Source organism: Cervus elaphus, chromosome 6, assembly GCF_910594005.1.
Source record: "Cervus elaphus chromosome 6, mCerEla1.1, whole genome shotgun sequence".
NCBI classification, from domain to species: domain Eukaryota; kingdom Metazoa; phylum Chordata; class Mammalia; order Artiodactyla; family Cervidae; genus Cervus; species Cervus elaphus.
Genome location: NC_057820.1, coordinates 19,111,487 through 19,133,959, shown reverse-complemented (window position 1 = coordinate 19,133,959; position 22,473 = coordinate 19,111,487). Strand labels below are relative to the sequence as shown.

The following is a 22,473-nucleotide window of genomic DNA, read 5'->3' as shown; positions in this document are numbered from 1 at the left end:
CATTTGTAGTGATGTGGATGACCCTAGAATCTGTCATACAGAGCAAAGTAAGTCAGAAAGAGAAAAACAAATATCACATACTAACACATATATATGGAATCTAGAAAAATGGTACTGATGAACTTATTTGCAGGGCAGGAATAGAGATGCAGATGTAGAGACCAGACTTGTGGACACAGGGTGGGAAAGAGGGTGGGACGATGTAAACAGTAGCATTAACATAAATACACTGTCATGTATAAAGTAGATAGCTAGTGCGAATCTCCTATATAGCACAGGGGGCTCAACTGGGTGCTCTGTGATGACCTAGAGGGGTGGGATGGGGGGTGGGAGGGAGGCCCAAGAGGGAGGGGATATTTGTATACCTATGGATGATTCATGCTGTTGTAAGGGAGAAACTAACAAAACATTGTAAAGCAATTATACTCCAATTTAAAAAATGAATTAAAAAAAAATTAAAACTGGAAAGACTTCCCAGTATTCTGTTAAGAGAAAAGTGCAGATTATAAAGCAGGATGCTGAGTTCTGCTTCTACTTAACAATGTGGAAAGTCCTAAGAGAATGCTGTTTCCATCTGAATGACGAGAAAAAGTGGAGTGATTTACAAAATAATAACTTTTCTTGAGCCCATCAGAGAGTTGAGGTCACAAGGCAGCCAAGTGAACTGAATTCCAAAGAACGAGAGGCCCTTCCCTGAACTGCCTCACTTCTGGCAGAGCACATGCACAAGAGGTAGTCACCGTGTAATTAGCTAAACATTTAATGCATCCTTAAATGCCTAGTGTGGGTGAGTGTGTCAGTGTGGAATAGCTTAGCGTCTCAGACAAGAGGGAGTTCGCACTCACTCTCAAGCTCTTTTCTACAGACCTCCACTGGGTGTTCATAAGAAAGGTTAGAGGCAGAGACAGAAACTGGAGAGAGGCCCCCTGCCCTTCATAGGCATGCAAGAGGTGACACGGACAAGCAGCCGCTGCTGGGGGACAAGCCAGCCTCGTCTTCTTTCCCAGAGCCTTCTCTTGCAAAGCCAAAATCTCAAGCTCCTGGGGGAGGGCAGAAAACCCTCTGGCCTCTAGGACCAGGCAGAAGTCCATTGCTTCTGGGAGAAGAATAAAAGCAAAACTTGCTTGTCTCTGAGGGAGGAGTAGGAAACTCTCTGCCCGCAAACATAAGCAAAAAGCCACTGCACCTTAGCGAAGGGTGGAAGCAAAAATCTTCTGTCCACTGGCTTATGCCCTGCTCCAAAGCAGGTCTCTCACTGCAGAGAAAGGCAGGAATGTTTAGAAAGCCTTAACCTGGAAGGTTCAGGCTTGCCTAAGACTGATACAAGGCCAGGACAACAAAGAAACCCCATTACCCCTACAACAAGCCACGCCCAGAGAAAAAACAACAGAAGTGAGTGCCTAAATGCTTAGAAAACTCCTCTGGCACCCCAGGCTCCACTTCACACACACAGTTGACAGCAACCATCAATTGAAGTCTGTGGTGCACTAACTGTAACCATAGCAACAGTGAAACCCAAATCCAGCTCACCTCTTGATTCACTGACTCAGCCTCCACCCTCTGCCACATACCTCCAACACTGACGGCTTGAAAGAATAGGTATGCCCGTTCTCGATATTTACCTTAGTCTCTCTGTTCTTCCAGGCATGGTGTCTAGCATATAGTTAAAAATTATGAATCACACAAAAGCACAAGAAAAAAAAATTATCAAGAGATAAGTAATAAATAGAACCAGACTCAAGGATGACCCAGATGTTGCATCTATCAGGTAGGGACTTTAAGATAACTATAATTAACATGTTAAAGGGATCTAGTGGAAAAGATGGACAATATGCATGAACAGATGGGAAATTTCAGCAAAGAGACAGAAAGTACAAAAGTGTCAAATGCAAATATTGTACATAAAAAACAGTATCAGAGATGAATTTCTTTGATGGGCTTATTGTTAGGGCATAGCTGAGGAAAGAATTCATGAACTTGAAGATATGTCAATAGAAATTATTCAAACTGAAATATAAAGATAAAAAGGAGTGAATTAAACAGGACAGCACTTCCAAGAGTTGTGGAACATGAAACAGTAGGACATCTGTGTAATTAGAGTCCCAGAAAAAGACGAAGATAGAAAACAAGGTCAAAAATAATCTGAAGATATGATGACCAAAAATTTTCAAAAATTAATGAAAAAATAAACGAACAGCTCATACAATCCAACAACAAAAACAAACAACCCAATTGAAAAATGGGCAGAAGACATAAAGAGACGTTTCCCCAAAAGAAGAAATACAGATGGCCAACAGGCACATGAAAAGATGCTCAACATCTTAAATTATTAGAGAAATGCAAATCAAAACTACAATGAGATTACCACCTCATGCTGGTCGGAACGGCCATCGTTAAAAAGTCTACACACAACAAACACTGGAAAGGGCGTGGAAAAAAGGGAACCCTCCTACACAGTTGGTGGAAATGTAAATTGGTGCAGCCACTGTGGAAAACAGCAGGGAGGTTCCTCAGAAAAGACTAAAAGTAGAATTATCATATGATTCAGGAATCCCATTGCTGGGCACATACCTGGACAATAATTCAAAAAGATACATGCACCCCTATGGTCATAGTGGCACTATTCACTACAGCCAAGACCTGGGAACAAATGTCCATCAACAGGTGACTGCATTAAGAAGATGTGGTACATATACACATTTCACATTCAGCCATAAGAAAGAACAAAAATAATGCCATTTGCAGCAACATGGATGCAACTAGAGATTATCACACTAATGAAGTAAGTCAGAAAGAGAAAGACCAACACCAGACAGTATCACTTACATGTGGAATCTAAAATATGACACAAATAAACCTATGAAACAGAAACAGAATCAGGGGACAGAGAGAATAGACTAGTGGTTGCCAAGGGCTTGGGGGGATGAAAGAGGGTAGGAGTGGGACTTTGGGATTAGCAGATGCAAACTGGTATATGTAGAATGGATAAACGACAAGGTCCCACTGTACAGCACAGGAAACTATACTTAGTATCCTATAATAAACGGTATTGTGATTCAAATATACGTTAATAAAAAATATATTTAAAAAAATTAATGAAAGACAACCAGCCACAGTTCCAGGAAGCTCAAAGACTCTCAAGCAGGATAGCACTCTCCTGCTCTGCCCTTACTCAAAAAAAAAAACCCCAAAAACCCAAACCTAGACACATCAGAGTCAAACTGCTTAAAACCAAAGACAAAAAAAAAATCTTAAAGGCAGCAAAAAACATTACATGTGGACCTGGGTCAGAAGGTAAAGAATTTGCCTGCAATACAGGAGACACGGATTTGATTCCTGGGTCGGGAAGATCCCCTGGAAACGGAAATGGCAGTCCACTCCAGAATTCTTGCCTGGAGAATTCAGTGGACAGAGGAGCCTGGAGGGCTAAAATCCATGGGATCGCAAAGAGTCACACACGACTGAGTGACTAACACTGGAGCTTGCTTATGGACCTCTGGTGGTCCAATGGCTAAGACTCGGTGCAAGGGGCCCGGATTCAATCCTGGTCAGGGAACTAGATCAGGAATAATGCTAAGAATTCCAGCAGACTTCTCAGATGCTATACAAGGCAAGATTGACATCTTATTGTTCTGAAAGTCTGCTTTAACATTGTGTTAATCCGGAGTTTTATGTCCAGTAAAAATACCTTTCAAAGATGGAAGTAAAATAAAGACCTCCAGACAAACAAAAGTTGAGAATTTATTGCCAATAAAACTGTGCTACAAGAAATAGTAAAGAAAGTTCTTTGGGCAGAAGGATGATATCAAATGGAAATTAGGATACATACAGTAAACAGGCTGGAAAGGATATAATTAAGGGAAATATAAATATATTTTTCTTATTTTAATCACTTTTAAATAGTATATACAGTATGGATATATTTTGTAGAAAGAACAGCATAATGCACTTTAAAAATCTTTAGAAGGTTGTACACCAAATTTTCAACTAATTTTTTCTAAGTGGAACGGCTACATATTATTTTATTCTTTACAAAGCTTATTTGCACTTTCTGAATTTTTTGCATCGAATTTATATTACATTTTGTGCTAAAAATATATTTTAAAGACAATGTGCAGATTTCAAGAGCTCAGAGGTTACAGAAATTTTCTAAGTTAACTGTTAGAAGAAATAATACTAGGAAATAAATTTTCTGTTATAAAAGACTTTTCCCACTTTTTTTTCCTCCTACTATATGGGAAAGAAGAGGCAAAGAAAAGAAAAAAAGGGTCTCTTTGCTGCATAAGCCAATAGTAATAAAGTTAAGTTTCTAGATAATAAATAAGGATTAACTAGAAGCCTCTTAGAAAGGTTGTGGACGTTCTTTCTGCAAGCTTAAACTTTGGGACTGGAGACATATACATGAGTTGAAGGACTGTTTATTCCAAGAAAATATTAAAAGACTAATCTCTACATGGTCTAGAAAGAGAGCCAGGAATTGATAATGTCTAAATATTAGTGAGAATATTATCTACTTGCACCAAAATGTCTTTCATTTTGTCAATCTTTCAAATGTCATTCTAATTTTGCTTTGACATCTCTGTAATTATTCAAAATTTACATGGAAACTAACTAAGACTTCTTCTTAGTCTTGATAGCTTCCCAAGTGGTGCAATGGTAAAAGAATCTGCCTGCCAATGCAGGAGATACAAGAGACATGGGTTCAATCACTGGGTTGGAGTGATCCCCTCGAGGAGGAAATGGCAACCCACTCCAGTATCCTTGCCTGGAAAATTCCATGGACAGAGGAGCCTGGTGGGCTATAATCCATGAGGTTGCAGAGTCGGACACAACTGAGCACATCAATATTTTACTTGTTGTTCAGCTGCTAAGTCAAGTATGACTCTTTGTGACCCTGTGGACTGCAGCATACCAGGCTTCCCTGTCCCTCACCACCTCCTGGAGTTTGCTCAAACTCATGTCCATTGAGTTGGTGATGCCATCCAACCATCTCTTCTTTTGTCATCCCATTCTCCTCCTACCTTCATTCCTTCCCAGCATCAGGGTCTTTTCCAATGAGCTGACTCTTCACATCAGGGGACCAAAGTATTGGAGCTTTAGCTTCAGCATCAGTCCTTCCAATGAATATTCAGGGTTGATGTCCTTTAGGATTGACTGGCTTGATCTCCTTGTAGTCCAAGGGACTCCCAAGAGCCTTCTCCAGCACTACAGTTCAAAAGCATCAATTCTTTGGTGCTCAGCTTTCCTTATGGTCCAACTCTCACATCAGTACATAATTACTGGAAAAACCATAAATTTGACTAGATGGACCTTTATCAGAAAAGTGATGTCTCTGCATTTTAATACAGTCTAGGTTTGTCATAGTTTTTCTTCCAAGGAGCAAGCATCTTTTAATTTCATGGCTGCAGTCACCATCCACAGTGATTTTGAAAGAATAATTTTGTGCAGATATATGGGCTGTTCTTCTTTACATTTTTTTATTTTTAAGAATTTTTACTGTGCTCTTTTTTTGATGTGGTTAATCAAGGCCATGGGGAGCCCGAATCTTTAGAATTCAAGGACATCATTTACATGACAGAATTATTGAAAGGATCAGAAATAGACTGAACAACAATAACAAAGATATAATGTAAGTACACAGTGGGCAGTTCGTGAAAGTGAAAGTGTTGGTTGCTCAGTCATGTCCAACTCTTTTCGACCCCATGGGCTGTAGCCCTCTGTCCATGGAATTCTCCAGGCTAGAATACTGGAGTGGGTAGCCATTTCCTTCTCCAGGGGATCTTCCAGACCCAAGGATTGAACCCGGGTCTCCTGCATTGCAGGCAGATCTTCACCATCTGAGCCACCAGGATAAACAGCAGCTATTATTGCTGGATGGCATCACTGACTCGATGGGCATGAGTTTGAGTAAACTCCGGGAGCTGGTGATGGACAGAGAGGCCTGGCGTGCTGCGACTCATGGGGTTGCAGAGAGTCGGACACGACTGAGCGACTGAACTGAACTGATTGTTGCCTACTGAACTGACTCGAAGATGCAAGAAGATGCCTTGTTGCCATCAGCAATGAAGCTAAGATAATACTTTACAAACAGCAGTTCCAAAATCCATTGACACCTACTGATTAATATGTCTAACATGCTCGTGACTGGAATATTCAGATGACATTCGAGACACTGTCTCTTCATCTTGCAGGGGAATTTCACACACAGACATGGATGGTCAGTGTGGGGAAAGAAAAGTGAAACTAATGCAGTAGATGTGTGTGTTCAAACACACACACAGACACACACAGAGGCACGTTCTCCCAAAGTCCTAGTAGGAAAAGTACCTCTTACAGAAGCAAACAAATGACATTTTCACTTGGAAATTTTTAAAAAGTCAAAATGAATTCTTGAATTATGTGCCATACGGTTTCTCCCCTGTCCAAATTTTTAGCCACTAAAACAGGGAAACTTTGTTGGTTCTGCCACCTCAATATTGAATCATCTGTCCTGTATCCCAGAGTACCATCCAGATGTTTGACTACCGCAGAGTCTCTTTATAAAGGCCAAAAGCAATATTGGAAAGCAACAATACCCCAATAAAATTTTTTAAAAGGAAAGGCCAGAAGTTTAGCTTGGGATGTTTCACCTCTTCCTATTGACTTTTAACAAAAGAGACCTGACTGAATACAGCTCATACCTCTTCCACTAATTTTTATCAAGTCCTTGTACCTCAGAATTTCAGAATTTTAACTCCTGTCAACGACAGCTGGATGTAGAGAAAACAATTCTAAGAAATAAATTATTTCATTCTTAAAAGTCTTACAGAGCCAGGATAAGATGTGACAGTTTTAAAGTGAGGACAGAGATGGAGAGAAGCTTCCAGGGCCCAAGCTGTTATCCAGAGATAGGCTGTCTCTCACAGGGCTTCCCAGGTGACGCTAGTGGTAAAGAATTCCCTGCCAGTGCAGGAAACCCAAAAGATGTGGGTTTGATCCCTGAGTTGGAAAGATTCCCTGGAGGAGGAAATGGTCACCCACTCCAGTATTCTTGCCTGGAAAATTCCATGGACTGAGGAGCCTGGCAGGCTACAGTCTGTGGGGTCACAAAGAGTCAGACACGACTGAGCACTCAAGTGGAAGAAAAGATTCAAGGAAAAGGAACGTTTACATAGACAACGAACATGTGAAAAGAATAAACCTGAGCAAGATGATGGAGCCAGGAGGGGAAATAAGAGGACAAAACCCTCATGCCATCAAAATAAAACATCTGAGCAATAGGCTGAATGGCTTTTGTTCTCTCAAGAGGCTGGGGGAGAGGAAGACATGGGGAACAACAAAGACGTGAGAACACTGTGTGACAGAAGAGGGAAAAATGTCCCTGTGCAGAGAAGGGCACCAAGGAACAAAGCCCCCTGGCAGGGAAAGAGACAAAGACAGCCAAGATGGTAAGAGGCCCATCAACAAGATGGCATGAACTGGAAACAGCTTCAGGGGACAGGCCTGAGTAACAGGAGAGGTGGAACCAGGAGCAGCCAAGGCATCCATGGAGAGAGACCCCAGTCAGGCCATGGCGAGGCTTCCTTTCTCACTTTCCCAAACCCAAATCAGGCTCTAGACAGAAAGAGCAAGTTCTGTCCAGAATCTGGTTCTCTTGTTCCTGTTCCATTGCCAGCATCTACAGCAGAGCCTGGTATGCACCGAATGCTCACTCATGGTTGAATGAAAAGCGATACATGTAGAAAAGAAAAGGAGGCTGGCTGCCCTGAGAAACACCATGTGTCTCATACGTGTATTAGTTGCTTCAGTCGTGTCCAACTCTTTTCCACCGTATGAACTGCAGCCCGACAGGCTCCTCTGTCCATGGGATTCTCCAGGCAAGAATACTGGAGTGGGTTGCCATTTCCTTCTCCAGGGGATCTTCCCAACACAGGGATTAAACCAAGGTTCTCCTGAATTGCAGGCAGATTCTTTACCATCTGAGCCATGAGGGAAGCCCATGTGCCTCATGGCTTCCATTATTTTTTAATATTTCTTTATTTGGCTGTGCCAGGTCTTAGCTGTGGCACTCAGGATCTTCAATCTTCCTTGAGGCATGTGGGATCTTCTGGTTGTGTGTGGACTCTTAGCTGCAGCATGCAGGATCTAGTTCTCTGACCAGGGATCAAACCTGGCCCCCATGCATTGGGAGTTCAAAGTCTTAGCCACTGAACCACAGGGGAACGTCCAAAGACTTTCATTATCGAGGTGTGAGTGGGCAGAGACGATGCCCAAGAGCTGGGCTCTGCGTACAGCATGCCTGAGTGATGCTCACCCTGGGGACAGTTTGATTCAGCTCTTGCAAGACCATCAAGGACCCAAGAGAGACAAGCAGTGCTCAAACCACAAGTGACTGATGAGCAACGGAGTGCAGAGGGCGTTTGTGCTTGAAAGACTCTGTCCCCAACATCTCATCCATGTCTGGATGTTTGAATGTCTCATTATCTAGAATCTCTCCTTTGGGGGTAATTTCTATAGAATTTTCCACAAAATACAATTAGCCAACCAATGTGCTCAGCCATTCAAAGTCACTAAATTCTAGACAAGAATTGTTGTATCACTCTAGCAACAGTTAAGAGTAGGGCTGCAAGGCAAAAGAACTCAGGGTGGAGAGAGACTCCCCAAGACCCAGCATGGAGCCAGAACCAAAGAGCAATGGATTTGGTCAACAGAGATGGAACCAAGCTGATCGTAAATTCCCAGCTGACTCATCCCACCCACCTGGGGAATCCCCCAAGTGGAAGATGAAGTTTTAAGGATAGAGAAGTGAAGATAAGTCAATTGTAGACTTGTTGTCTGACTGCTCTGTCTTAGTCATGCAACAGAGAAATACACTTAGGGTTTACACAGAAAGGACTAAAATAAAGTCATAAGAAGGACAGTATCATTGAGAGATTTGGTGCTTGTCCTTTAAAAAGGAAAAAAAAAAAAGACAAATGATAACAAATTAGGAGACAAATTGAAGTGAAATCAACCTCAAAAAGATTCAAATGCCTTTCTTCCTGAAATGGCAAGATTTACACATTTTCATCTCTTCTAAGGGCTTCCCAGGTGGCTCAATGATAAAGAACCCTCCTGCCAATGCAGGAGACTACAAGAGACACTGGTTCAATCCCTGGGTTGGAAAGATCTCCTGGAGGAGGAAATGGCAACCCACTCCAGTATTCTTGCCTGGATAATCCCACGGATGGAGAAGCCTGATGGGCTACAGTGCATGGGGCCACAGAGAGTCAGACATGACTGAGGGGTAAACATAGCACAATCCCATCCCCACCCCACCTTCCTTTGGGTGGAACTCCAGTGGTAACCCTGGACCACAGAATGAAACATGGGAAGTCACAGCTAAGGACGGAGCAGAAAGATGAAAGAATCCAGTCCTCTCCTGGCCCTGTATGGCTGCCATAACCTGGACCTGTACAATTCTTCCATATGTGAGAGAAACGAACTTCTATCTTAAGACAAACACAATTCCCACCTGATAGACCCACTGTCAACCTGATGAGTAGCCCTTTTTCTAGGCTCACCCCCAACATTTTCAGGGTCCAGGCCAAGAGAAGAGGTGGGGGCCCTTAGCTGTGGCTGAACCCCTTCTCTTCCCACGCCTGTCTTCTTTGTGTGGAAATCCAGGCCCAAGCGTCTAGGTTCCTCCCCAGGCCAACACGGTCCCTCGGCCACTCTGGGTCTAGGGCGCACACACTTCCCTTCAGGAGGACAGAGCCTAGAAGAGGCTGGTGCAGACTCTGAAAGTGAGCTCAGAGACACTTGGGCAGGGAATTCCAGGATCCTAGGACCCTGAGGCAAGGTCTAGAAGTGGAAGGAGGTTCCAGGTGGCAAACCCTTGTGCTCTGTGATCTTCTTGCCCTGCGAGGACAAACACAGCTCTTGAAGGCACAGGAGCCAGGCAGGGACCCGAACCACCATGATCTAAATGTGATACCACGGGCTTCTCACCCTCTCATCTCCTAATGCCTGCCCTTTCAGCGTTCACAACTTGACAACAGAGCGAAACCTGAAGTTGTCCAGCTACCTGCTTGTAATCACCTTGGTAGAATGACCTCTTAGAGGAAAAGTTTGGAACTAAAACAACTGTGCCACTTTCCGATTACCCTTAAGTGAAATTTGCTCAGTCGTGTCTGACTCTTTGTGACCCCATGGACTATAGAGTGCATGGAATTCTCCAGGTAAGAATACTGGAGTGGGTAGCCTCTCCCTTCTCCAGGGGATTTTCCCAACCCAGGGATGGAACCCAGGTCTCCCACATTGCAGGCAGATTCTTTACCAGCTGAGTCACAAGGGAAGCCCTATTACCCTTAAGGCCTCTATTTTCTCTCTTTTATTAGACTGTATAATGGAAAGCTGAGCATGCTTGGCTCTCAGGCAAGCTTTTCTTTTGATGGGTTGTCATTAGGATGATCAAGCACAGTGGCTCCATCAACTGTAATATTAGTGCTAGGGGACTTCCCTGGTGGTCCACACTTCCACTGCAGGAGGTATTGGTTCAATCCCTGGTGGGGAACTAAGATCCCACATGCTGCACACAGTGGCCAAAAAAATAAATAAAATAAAACAAAAATTATCAGTGCTCGTGTTCTGATTGAAGGTGTGTGTCTGCTCAGTTGCTAAAATCATATCTCAGTCTTTGGGACCCCATGGACTGTAGCCCACCAGGCTCCTCTGTCCATGGGATTCTCCAGGCAAGAATAAGGAGTGGGTTGCCATTTTCTCCTCCAGGGAATCTTTCCAACCCAGAGATTGAATACGAGTCTCCTGCTCGACAGCTGGATTCTTTACTATTGTGCCACCTGGGAAACCTTCTGAGTGAAGGAGGAGTCTCTAAACCCTGCGTCTCTGTCATTTACACATTTGCCTGTTTGAGAAAACTCTCCAAGTGTTTAGCTAGGTCACTTTGCACAAATATTGCTCTCCAGGAGGCAGTGGAATCAGTGGCAAATCCCGGCCACTAAAACTGGAACAAGGACTGTTGCCCTCAGAGGACCCCAGAGGGGATGGGAATTCTGTCCAGGAGAGGGACTCTCTAAGGAGTGCTGCTGACATGGCACAAGACTGGGCTACGAGTGAGCATCTTCTTCTGTTTTTCAAGATGCCCCTCCCACTTGGCACAGAACAGCAAGGTCTGGGACCCGATATGGCCGTGCCACCCGTGATGGGACCCACTGCTCCAGCTCCCACCCCCATGAGCAAGGACTCATTCCTTAAGGAACCTACGTCCTCTATGGGGCCTGAATGACAGGACTGGTAAAGCTGGCCTCATGAATGTAGCTCTCTTGCTGTAGTTCAGTGATTCTTTTATTATTATCATTTATTTATTTATGGGGCTGCATCGGATCTTAGGGCTTCCCTGGCGGCTCAGTGGTAAAAAGCCTGCTTGCAATGCAGGTGCTGCGGGAGATGCAGGTTCAATCTCTGGGTCAGGAAGATGCCCTGGAGGAGGGCATGGCAACGCACTCCAGTACTCTTGCCTGGAGAATCCCATGGACAGAGGAGCCTGGCGGGCTGCAATCCATGGGGTCACAAAGAGTTGGATACGACTGAACAACGAACTTCATATGTTGAAATCGAATCCTCAAGGCAATGACGGGCTTCGGGAGGTGAATAAGTCATAAAAGTGAAGCCCTCATGGACAGAATTAGGGCTCTTATGAGAGAGACCCCAGAGAGCTCTCTTGCCCCTTCTGCCCTATGAGGACACAAGACAACAACTATCTAGGAACCAGGAAGCAGGCTCTCACCGGACACCAAATCTTCTGGTGCCTTGATCTTGGGCTTCCCAGCCTCCAAAACTGTGAGAAATAAATGTCTGTTGTGTAAGCCACCTGGTCGTCAGTATTTTTTGTTATAGTAGTGCAAACAGACTGACAGTACTTCTATTCCCAACTTTCTATTTACATTTTGTTTATTCGTTTTCTCATAGGAAAAATGGAAGGCAGGGGTTAACTGATTTGTAAAAGGCTCTAAAACTCAAGGGCTCTATAGACTTCTATGAAGTGACAGACATAATAAATATTCTTGCCCCCATCCTTATCTAACTTCTCATCCTTCAGGTCTTGGCTTGGGAGTTACTTCCTTCTAGCCTGCAGGGTGGGCTAGGAGACCCCTCTCTGTGTTCCCATGGTTCCTTACTCTACTCTATTATATATCGTTCTCCTCCTTCTAGAGTATAATTATCTGTAAGTTAGTTTGTGGGTTCCCTGTTAGTCTGCAAATTCTGGGGAAACTGAGACCAATCTTTCAGACTATATCCTCAGCTCTGACTTCCAGCAGGAGCTCAATGATATATGAAATGATACTGTGAATGAATGGTTTCTGATACTACAGTTCTTCAGTCACTGAACTGGTGATGAAAGATGTTCTCAGACATCTATTCAGGAAATATGCTGAAATAGTCTTTGTTCTTCTGCCTGCCTTTAGAGATAGTCTTTGGACATATGTACCATGAGTATACACCTAATGAATCAGATTACCACATTGTTTAAAAGAGAAAACTTGAAAAAAATTTTCCATTTTTATGGTCAGAGAAACCACACTATTATACTCGGCTCACTTCTCATGAATAAAATAGAAGATCCTCTGCCTTCTCATCTGAGCTCTTCAAATTACTCTCAGGTCTGATTGTCCCAAAGCATTACTAATTGTATAGCAACATCATTTATATCACAAAATTAGAAACGACATACATTTCCTGTCGTGGAGTGATGGTTAAATAAACTCTGACACTCAAACAGTGAACCCGTGCAGCCTTTGATAATGGTGTCTACAACGTAATCTGAAGTTAAAAGGCAAGACATAAAATTACATAAGCAGTATGACTTTCACCATGTAAAAATATGTCAAATGTAAGCATAAATGTAGAAGATATTATAGAATCTAAACTGTGGTTGTGTTTATGTGTTAGAACTGTAGGTGATTTTCTTTCTACTTCTCTGAATTCTGCAGGTTTTCCTATTTTACTCTCAGGTTAAAAAATCAGAATCAAGAAGTCATTTAATTGAAAGCATCTTATTATTTTCTGCTATAAAACTTTTGGCTATTGATACTGGTTGCGTCCACCTGAAAGAACTGTCTGGAGGAGACAAAGAAGACCCAGAGGTGAAGCCAACAGAAGCAGAGGTTAGCGGACTTCCCTGGCGGTCCTGTGATTAAGAATTAGCCTTCCAATGCAGGGGACACGGGTTTGATCCCTGGTTGGGGAACTAAGGCCGTGGAAGAAGAGGATGGACTGGAGTAGCTCCTGCCTAGGACATGAGTCATCATGAATCTATCATTGTGTGCCAGGCATTTCCCATCCTTTTTGTTTTCATTATGTCCTCACAAAAACTGTAAGAGACAGGTACTACTGTTACCCCCATCCTACAGCCACAGATGAGCCCTGAGAGCAGTCAGCTCTTTTGCAAGGATGTGGAGGTGCTCAAGTGCAGGTCTGTGCAATCTGTCTCTTCCACCCTCCCTTTTCTCACCACCATCTTCGACGTGAGAATTGAGGCTAAGGATCAAAGGGGCACATTTCTAAGCCATACTTCCTCTCATGCAAGGAACTTTGCATCAAAGGTACAGACTCCATTTCCATTATCAGGAGATTCTGTTTGAGAGAATGCTTCAAATGATTCCTGCCTGTCAGTGGAGATGGTCTCCAGGGACCACTTGTCCACCATACCATCTCAAGACCCTCACTAGAATGCCATACTCAAGTCATCTCTCTTTGCACATAAATCCATTGTTTGGGGGGCAAGGAACCTATTTATAAGTGCTCTCATTGTGGCCAATTCTGCTGATCTAAACCAACATGAGTTTCCCTGGTGGCTCAGATGGTAAAGAATCTGCCTGCAATGCCGGAGGCCTGGGTTTGATCTCTGGGTCGGATAGATCCCCTGGAGAGGGCAATGGCAACCCACTCTAGTATTCTTGCCTGGAGTATCCCATGGACAGAAGTGCCTGGTGGGCTACAGTCCACAGGGTCGCAAAGAGTGAGACATGACTGAGCGACTAAGACTAACACATTGCGGCCAACTCTGCAGATCTAGAGCAACAGGGATGCAGCCCAAGCCGGCTTCCTAGTGGAAATGTGAACCTTGGATGCTCCCCACTTGCAGCACAGTGACAGGCAGGCTGTCACTGGGGGGGTTGTTGAAAGAAGATTCACCCTGTAAATGCTGACGGGCTGAAACCGCTCAGCTGACACCATGCACGCACACAAGCATTTTGAGGCTCTTTGTTACCCGGTCATGTTTTCTCTGCACAGAAACCTTCTGGCGTTAACAGTTCCAGGAGTGGGGGAGGGGAGACTTCACTAGGAGAGGATTCCGGGAGAATAGAGCAGGGGACGGAGAGGGAGGCCAGTCCCACTGGAGTCCAGCATGTCACTAAAATAAAGCAAATCCTCTCTGCCCTCCTCGCCAGCCCAGGGAAGCTCGGACGAGCAAGTGAGGAAAACAACAGAGACATTCCATGAAATCAGCCACGCAGATGGGTCGGAAAGAAATGACAAGTGAGCTTACAGGAACTCCATTTCAAAATCAAGGTCAAATTCAAAACAAATGTGTGAGCAGGGGAAAAACATCATGATCAAAAGGGAATGAATCCACAGAGAGCGACCCTAACAAGAAGATCCAATCTGCAGGGGAACTGCCTGGGGATATTATTACACCCCACTGGGCTCTGTCTCTGGGTCCTGTCCCTCAGGGATATCGATGGTGAATGCTCACTTACTTTCTCTGGAACCGGACCACAGGGTCAGCCAGCAAGTCGGTGACGTCAAGCTTCCTCCCCTTCTCAATGACGTCCCGATGCTTGCGGACAAACAGCCAGCCGATGTGGGAGAAGAAGAAGCCCCGGCGGGCATTGTGCGGGTCAGCGTCCGTCTCCGAGTACTTGTGATGAACTCGGTGGTCCCTCGACCACTCAAAGATGTCGTTCTGCAGGGAGAATGCAGACCTGAGTGAAGGGATCAAGCACCCCGGCGTTTCCTGAAAGTTCCCCAATTTCCCCCACCCCGCTGCCTACTCCCACCCCCACTTCCATCCTCACCACTGGCAGACTTGCGCCCATCCTCAACTCACAGTCTCTCAACCTCAAGTTCAGTCCCCGGGGGTTGGTCTGGGATGGTTTTCATCCAAACAAAAATACATCCTCACTTAGTAGGCATCTTAGCTTGTCCTTGCGTGTGTGCTAAGTCGTTTCAGTCATGTTCAACTCTATGTAACCCTACGGACTGCAGCACAGACTCCTCTGTGCAGGGGATTCTCACTTAGTAGGCATCTTAGCTTGTCCTTGTGTGTGTGCTAAGTCACTTCAGTCATATTTAACTCTGTGAGACCTTACGGACAGCAGCCTGCCAGACTTCTCTGTCTATGGGATTCCCCAGGCAAGAATACTGGAGTGGGTTGCCATGCCCTCCTCCAGGGGATCTTCCCCATCCAGGGATTGAACCCAGGTCTCCTGCATTGCAGGTCGATTCTTTACTGACTGAGCCACCAGGGAATTAGGGTGTGCCCACTGTAGGAGGTTCCGGCTTGTTGAGTGAACTAGTAAGGAAGTCAGAAGCAAGTTCTGGTGGGGACTACTGAAGCCCACTGGGAGATCATTCATGTCCAGAAAAGAGACATTCATCCTCAAGGAGAGGGGCAACCCTGAGTATAGAAGGGGGTTAGCTGTTGACCTGACTCTCTCTGTCCGTCCTCCTTCTCCTCAATGGGCTTCCTGTCCAACACACCAGAGAATAGAAAGTCAGTAAAGAAAAACCCAAACAGCTACTTCACCAAATCTCTGCAAAATGCCAAAGCACAAATAATATTGTCTGAGGACTGCTCTAATAGTGTGTCACAGACAGGAAGGGAGGGGACTTGGCTCTTTGAGGAATCTGGTCTGCTTGGCAGCATCCCAGGTGGAGAGGCAGGCGGCACTCACTGGAATCCCATAAGAGATTCTGGTGCCCAAAGAAGCAGACACGTCGGAGTCCAGCAGGTTCTGCCAAACCCACAGATGGAGGCGTGGCTTGGGCACACATGGGCGATCAGCTGTTGACCTCATGACGGGAGACAGTGTCAGGGTCTGGAGGTCCTCGGTGAGCTATCCGAGGAAGTATTTCAGTTCAAACTGTTAATGAAACCTTAGCTATAGCCATGGGCCAGAGAGATCTATAGATTTTTTTCAGTTTATACTCTGTTTTGCTCTTATTTGATAATGCTTTCAAAACGTTGAGAATGGCAAATTAAGTCGGGAAGTAGCATTTTTGATAGGAAAATCGCAGCTGACCCTTGAACAACATGTGTTTGAACTGCACAGGTCCACTTCTACACAGATATCTTTCAATAGGAAATGCTATAGCACTTCATGGTTTGAGGTTGGGTGACTCTGAGGATGTAAAGGAACCACAGATAGGAAAATTCAAAGAAAAATTATAGGTGGATTAACCTCCGAGTTATTCAGGGGTCAACTGTAATCTGAAAATAAAAACAAATGTATATAGTGTATAAGCCCTTTAAAAAGAGATAATAATGTTTTATACTGTATTATTCAGTACTGAGTCATGCTTTCATTAGGAATCTGTCATTTCACAGATATTGGCTTCTTCCTAATGATGATAAGAGAGAATTGCTTTATTCTCAAAGTTTTAACAGTTCTTTTAATCAGAAAAGTATTTATGGAGTTTTGTGTATGTTTGTGTGTGTGTCTGGCTCACCCAGTGCTGTTGGAAGGTGATTTGATCTTGTTTATCTTATAACTAAAAATTTGCTTAACACTTGGGTAATGGGACAAACAGGGAAAGTAGAAAGACCTTAAGAAGTATATGCTCAGCTTTGAATACAAAGAGGGAAAAAAGGTGCTTAGAAGTCTGTGTAAGGTGAAAATTATAGCTTGGCTTACTGTGATAAGAAAGAGGTCTTTAAATTTTACCAGTGTTTTGAAACACAGTGGCTGGAAAGAGTGAAAGCATTCATTATTTATAATCACAGAATCTGGAGTCAGGAAGGAATTGCAAATGTCAAGATGACTGCAGCCTGGGGAATAATTTATTACTTTTTCATCCAATTTATTGCTTTTATTGCAAACCCATCTGAATATAGGAAGGAGGGGCAACACTCTGTCCCCAGTTCACGAAATTAAGGCTTAGAAGATATGTATTCAAGTTCATCTAGTAAGTCAAACCAATCACGGAACAAAGATGGAGCTCTTTCGGTTCTTAGTTCACACTCATTCAACAAGATCTTTCCCTTATCCTTCAAGTTCAGGGGAGAGGGAATCTTTGAAAGCTAAGTCTCATTTTTCTTGTTAAAAGGTTATGTTGACTCTTGAATTTATTACAATGTAATTTTACAAAAACTAAGTGGAGGGCTCCAAAGGGCTAGAAACATTATTCTCATAAAATTAAGCAAGATATAACAACAACAAAAGAGTGATAATGAGGACAAGTTGGAACAGAGATTTTTTTTAATTCCTCTCACCTGGAGACCTTCCCTACAGAAGCTACTCTGAGTGAAGCAATGGAATGAAGCAAGGATTTTGGCCACATTCCAAATAATTGAGCATACAATCGAGCCCAAATACTTTATGATGTACTTTGAAAAATCTTTTATTTATTTTTTACTCTAAAATTGAGTCCAATGAAAGAGTGACTCAAAGAACAAGACATAAGCCAACAATAGGGCAGAAAGGAAGCAAGAGTCACACGCTAATCCCTAGGGCTTTTTCTTCCTACTTTTCTGCATTTTGTTTCCACCCTGAAGTGGTAGGGTGTGGAAGCCAACGTGGGAACAGCATTCGTGTTTGATGAAAAGGTGTGTGCAGCAAGGGTTTGTTTGGTACAATCAATAAGTGAGGAAGTGAAAGCTGAGGGCTGATAAGAGATGGCGGTCTTCCATCGATGAACTGTCCATCAAGTCTGCATATTCCGTCTGCACATGCTCTGTGTGGACATTTTAGCAGAAGCATGATGTTGAATCCAGCAGCAATTCCTGAAGTCTAAATACCTTTCTCACCAATCAATTAACAAATGATGCAACTTACAGCTTGTACTTCCCAGTCGGTTTTGGTAGATTACAGTCCTAATACCCCATTATCTTCAAAAGTGGGCACTCACCACATGTTTACTGATCATTCCTGACAGAGGGAAAGAGTGAAGGCAGGAGGAGAAGGGGATGACAGAGGATGGGATAGTTGGATGGCATCACCGACTCTATGGACATGAGTTTGAGCAAGCTCTGAGAGTTGGTGATGGACAAGGAAGCCTGGCCTGCTGCAGTCCATGGGGTTGCAAAGAGTCGGACACGACTGAGCGACTGAACTGAACCTGATAGAGGATTTTTGGTGGTGAAGGGGGCTACATTAGTTCTAAGAGTGCTGGCTATAACTGAGGCACAGGTGGATGTGGGGTAGGAGCAGGAGAGGAAGAGAGCTTATCAGGAGTGCATCCCTCTGTGGCAGGTTTATTATCTAAGGATCCGTACGGTGCCCTACTTTCTGCTGTCCACAACAAATACAGTGCAAGCCACACATGTGACTTGAATTTCCCTAGTAACTACACTAAAAAAGTGAAATTAGACAAATGAAGTAAGGTTTACTCATATATTTTTACTAAACAGACTACATCATGACTACATGTCATTCAATATATTATTAGCATAAAATCATTAATGAAATATTTCACAGGACTTTTTTCTGGACCAGTTCTTTTGAAACTGGGTACTTTACACTTCCAGCACACCTCAATTTGGACCATCCACATTTCTAGTGTCACACACTTCAGCTGCCACGTGTGGCTGGTGGTTACCATATTGGACAGGGCAGGCTTAACCCATGACTTTGACACTTTTCTATATGTGTTATACTTTTAAAGATTTTTAAAAAGTCAAAGTTGCTTATGGATGACAGTGAGAAAGTGGCATAAATCATGTGAACGGTGAATGCACTGCATGTATCAGACGTGCTAAAGTAGTGCAATTTGTTTTCTGGAGTTTATCTTAGGGAAACAAGCATGGCTGTGTGCAAATGCTTAATCACAAAGATGTTCACCGAACTTGGAAAAACCCTGATTTTCCACAAAACAGAGTTTTACTTACTACCTTGTGATACATTCATTAATTGAATAATATTTGTGTGCGTGTGTGTGTGTCCATAGAAATTTTCTGGAGAGAAGCATGAAGTACACAGTCTTAGGATTATGTCAAGGAAGGAAGACTGGAAGATAGGAGAAATACTTTTTATTCTATACTCAGAAATTTCTAACAAGAGCATCTGTTGGTTTTGTATTTCAAAACTAGCAAAAAGGGACTTCCCTGGTGGTCCAGTGGTTAAGACTTCTAATGCAGGGGGTATGGGTTTGATCCCTGGCAGGTGAACTAAGAACCCCCATGCCTCGGGGCCAAAAATAAAAACCAAAACATAAAATAGTAGCAATATTGTAACAAATTCAATAGAGACTTTAAAAAATGGTCCACACCAAAAGAATCTTTTTAAAAAACTGACAAAAAATGTATACTGTAGTATTGACATGGACAGGTGAGATAGAAAGAAAATAAGAGATAGATTAACGAATGCACTGGACTTCCCTGGTGGCTCACAGGTAAAGAATCTGCCTACCAATGCAGGAGACACAGGAGACACAGGTTTGGCCCCCCGGTCAGGAAGATACCCTGGAGGAGGAAATGGTGACCCACTCCAGTGTTCTTGACTAGAGAATCCCACGAACAGAGGAGCCTGGTGGGCTACAGTCCATAGGGTCACAAAGAGTCAGACACAAATAAGCATGAACACAGGAATGAATGGATTCTTAATAAAAATATGTATTTAAGCATAGAAAAATGTTTACATATGTGTCATCCTGTTTATAGCTGTTCTCCCTAGGAAGCGGGGGCAGTGGGTGACTTTTAACTTTTTTCTTTGTTTGTTGTATTTTCTACATTTTTATAAATAATCAGGTTTTTCTTCTGTAATATGAGGGTAACAAATTATTTTTAAGTTTCTGCATGCCGGAATCAAAACAATCACCTTCTGCCACCAGCCCCATGTTAGGAAAAAATGATGAAGCAGTAATATTCATCTAGTAAGGCAGTCAGTGAAACATCTTTATATCACCCTTCTTCGATCTCTGTTCTTATGAGCACTAATAAGCCAGTCCCAACTCAAGTATACTGACAGTGCCCTCGCTGAAACCCACCCTGGGTCCCGTACCTTTATTACTTCACTCTCCATCATAGATAATATCCCTAACCAGGTCCCTGCTGAGACTGTAGAAACTGAAATTGATCCTGTGGTGATATTTCTCCATAAGCTCAGCCTTTGCGTGTTCTCTGGGACTCGAGTAAAGGTAATCAATCTCAAAAGCTTCACTGAAGCAGATTAGAAAGAATCTGCTCTATCAGAACTGCTTTTCTCCCAACCTCCTTTTATACTGAAAATAAATTCTTGAGTCTAATCCTCTAAATGGCAGTAGGGGAACCTGTCTTTTAAGGCCCACCTCATTTGCTCTGGGAGTAAGATGAAGGCCAAGTGTGAAGAGCATTTAGCTTGTCCCAGTCAACAGATCTAAGACCGGAATCATTTTTTTAACTTTTCATTTCGTATTGGAGTACAGCCAATTAACAGTGTGATGGTTTCAGGCGGACAGCAAAGGGACTTAGCCAAACACATACACGCATCCATTCTCCCCCAAACTCCACCACCCCCACCCTCCAGGATGCCACGTAACATTGAGCAGAGTTCCCTGTCGAGACTGGCATCACTGGCTGCCTTTCCCCTAGAGTAACTGCAAACAGATGCTTGCTTCTGATCAGACACCCATGTGGCTGTTCTGTCCCCTAATTCAATTGTGTGGCTGCTTAAAATTCCAAAAGGGAAAGTTTACCAGGTGGTCTCAAAACACTCCCCCAGGTAATGCCACTTGTATTCATAATACACCTTCGTTTCCAGTCAGCAGTGAAAAAGAAAGTAGGACCAACATGTCAGCTTTGAACAGGCAAGTTTTAGAGTAGAGTGTGTGTATGTGTATGAGTCCTTTGTGAGTAATGGCATCCTGTCTGAGAAAAGAGTCGTTTTATCAAGCGGGTCAAAGAGGGAAAGACGCTGGGGCCTCCAGTCTTTAGGGACCCGAAGTCTCATTCGAAACAGACTTTATCTCAGTCTCCAAGTCTGAACCTCATCTTCCCCAGTTCAGATGACAACACTGCGCTATTCAAACAGTGAAGAACGTTCGGTGCTTTCCCCACAGTTGATACTGGGTCAGTATTGATTTCCCTCCAGATAACACTGACAATCTGTAAGAAGGGCCTAGAAAGTCCCCAAGAAGGCCTGGCATCAGCCTTCACCACCTGGCAAATTGCAGCTTCGACAGAACAAGTCCCCACCTGCTGTCTGGCCCTCATGCGGTGCTAAGCCTGGGGAAGTTTTAGGAGCCAGTTAAACATTGAAAAACCAGTTTTAGTATTTAAACAGTGTTTGCTGACAAAACTTAAAGACAGCAGGGGTGACTCATGTTTTCTTTTATTCCTCCAGTATTTAAATTCTTACACAAAGAATATGTTTGTGTAAGACATATTTTTAAGACACATTTTTAAGATGGCTTGGGTAGTCCTCTTGGTAGACTTCTCCGGTAGCTCAATGGTAAAGAACTCACCTGCCAACAAGGAGACATAAGAGATGTGGGTTCGATCCCTGGGTTGGGAAGATCCCCTGGAGGAGGGCATGGCAACCCACTCCGGTATTCTTGAGAATCCCATGGACAGAGAAACCTGGCAGGCTACAATCCATGCAGTCGCAAAGAGTCAGACTTAGCACCAGCACCTTGGTAGACTAGTTTGCCTTCTGTGAATCTTTCCAGTTTGGGTTTTGGATGATTTTGGTCTGTGAGGTGACCATTGTTTAGTCTCCTAACCTAGATCTCTCTCAGTCGATGAGTCAAAATTTCAGGGAAGAAAGGACCTGGAGGACAATGACAGTCCAGTCACCACAGACACACCTCACTCCCAGATCTTGGTTTTTAAATACCATTCCCCACTAAAAACGAATCAGAACTCTTCAGTGGAATGGCTGGTGCCAGGACAAAGGCAGGAAAAGCACAAAAGGAACCTGGCATATTTTGTGATGCCAGAAAGTAAGGGATTGCTCCAAAATAGGACGGGGACCTGTCAGAAGGACACAGGAGTCCACCTGCAGTGCTCCCACTGAACAAACTGGGGTACTCTGATGAATAATGTGGGTGCATTAAGATGCATACTAACAGGAATGGATTAATAAAATAAGAACCCATGAACCCACAATAAATAAATAAGAAGTAAAATGTCAACCAACAAGTGTAGAAGAAATAATGGAGATGGAAAAATCACCATTTTGCAGGTGCCTTGGCAATAACCGATTCAGGCAAGACTCACCAAGGTGTGCTAAAATTACTAAAATCAAAAGGTTGATTAAAATAAAAAACATAATACATCGGCTCATAGGATCTCAG

At 43.5% G+C, this 22,473-nt stretch overlaps 1 protein-coding gene across 1 annotated transcript in view; it reads right to left on the bottom strand.

Moving 5' to 3' along the window:
* SCD5 (stearoyl-CoA desaturase 5) overlaps window positions 1-22,473 on the bottom strand; it is a 173,189-nt gene that overhangs the window by 29,887 nt on the left and 120,829 nt on the right. The window contains exon 3 of the mRNA XM_043906356.1: window positions 14,742-14,947. Coding sequence (XP_043762291.1) covers window positions 14,742-14,947 — 206 coding nt within the window. The remainder of the gene's footprint in view (window positions 1-14,741; window positions 14,948-22,473) is intronic.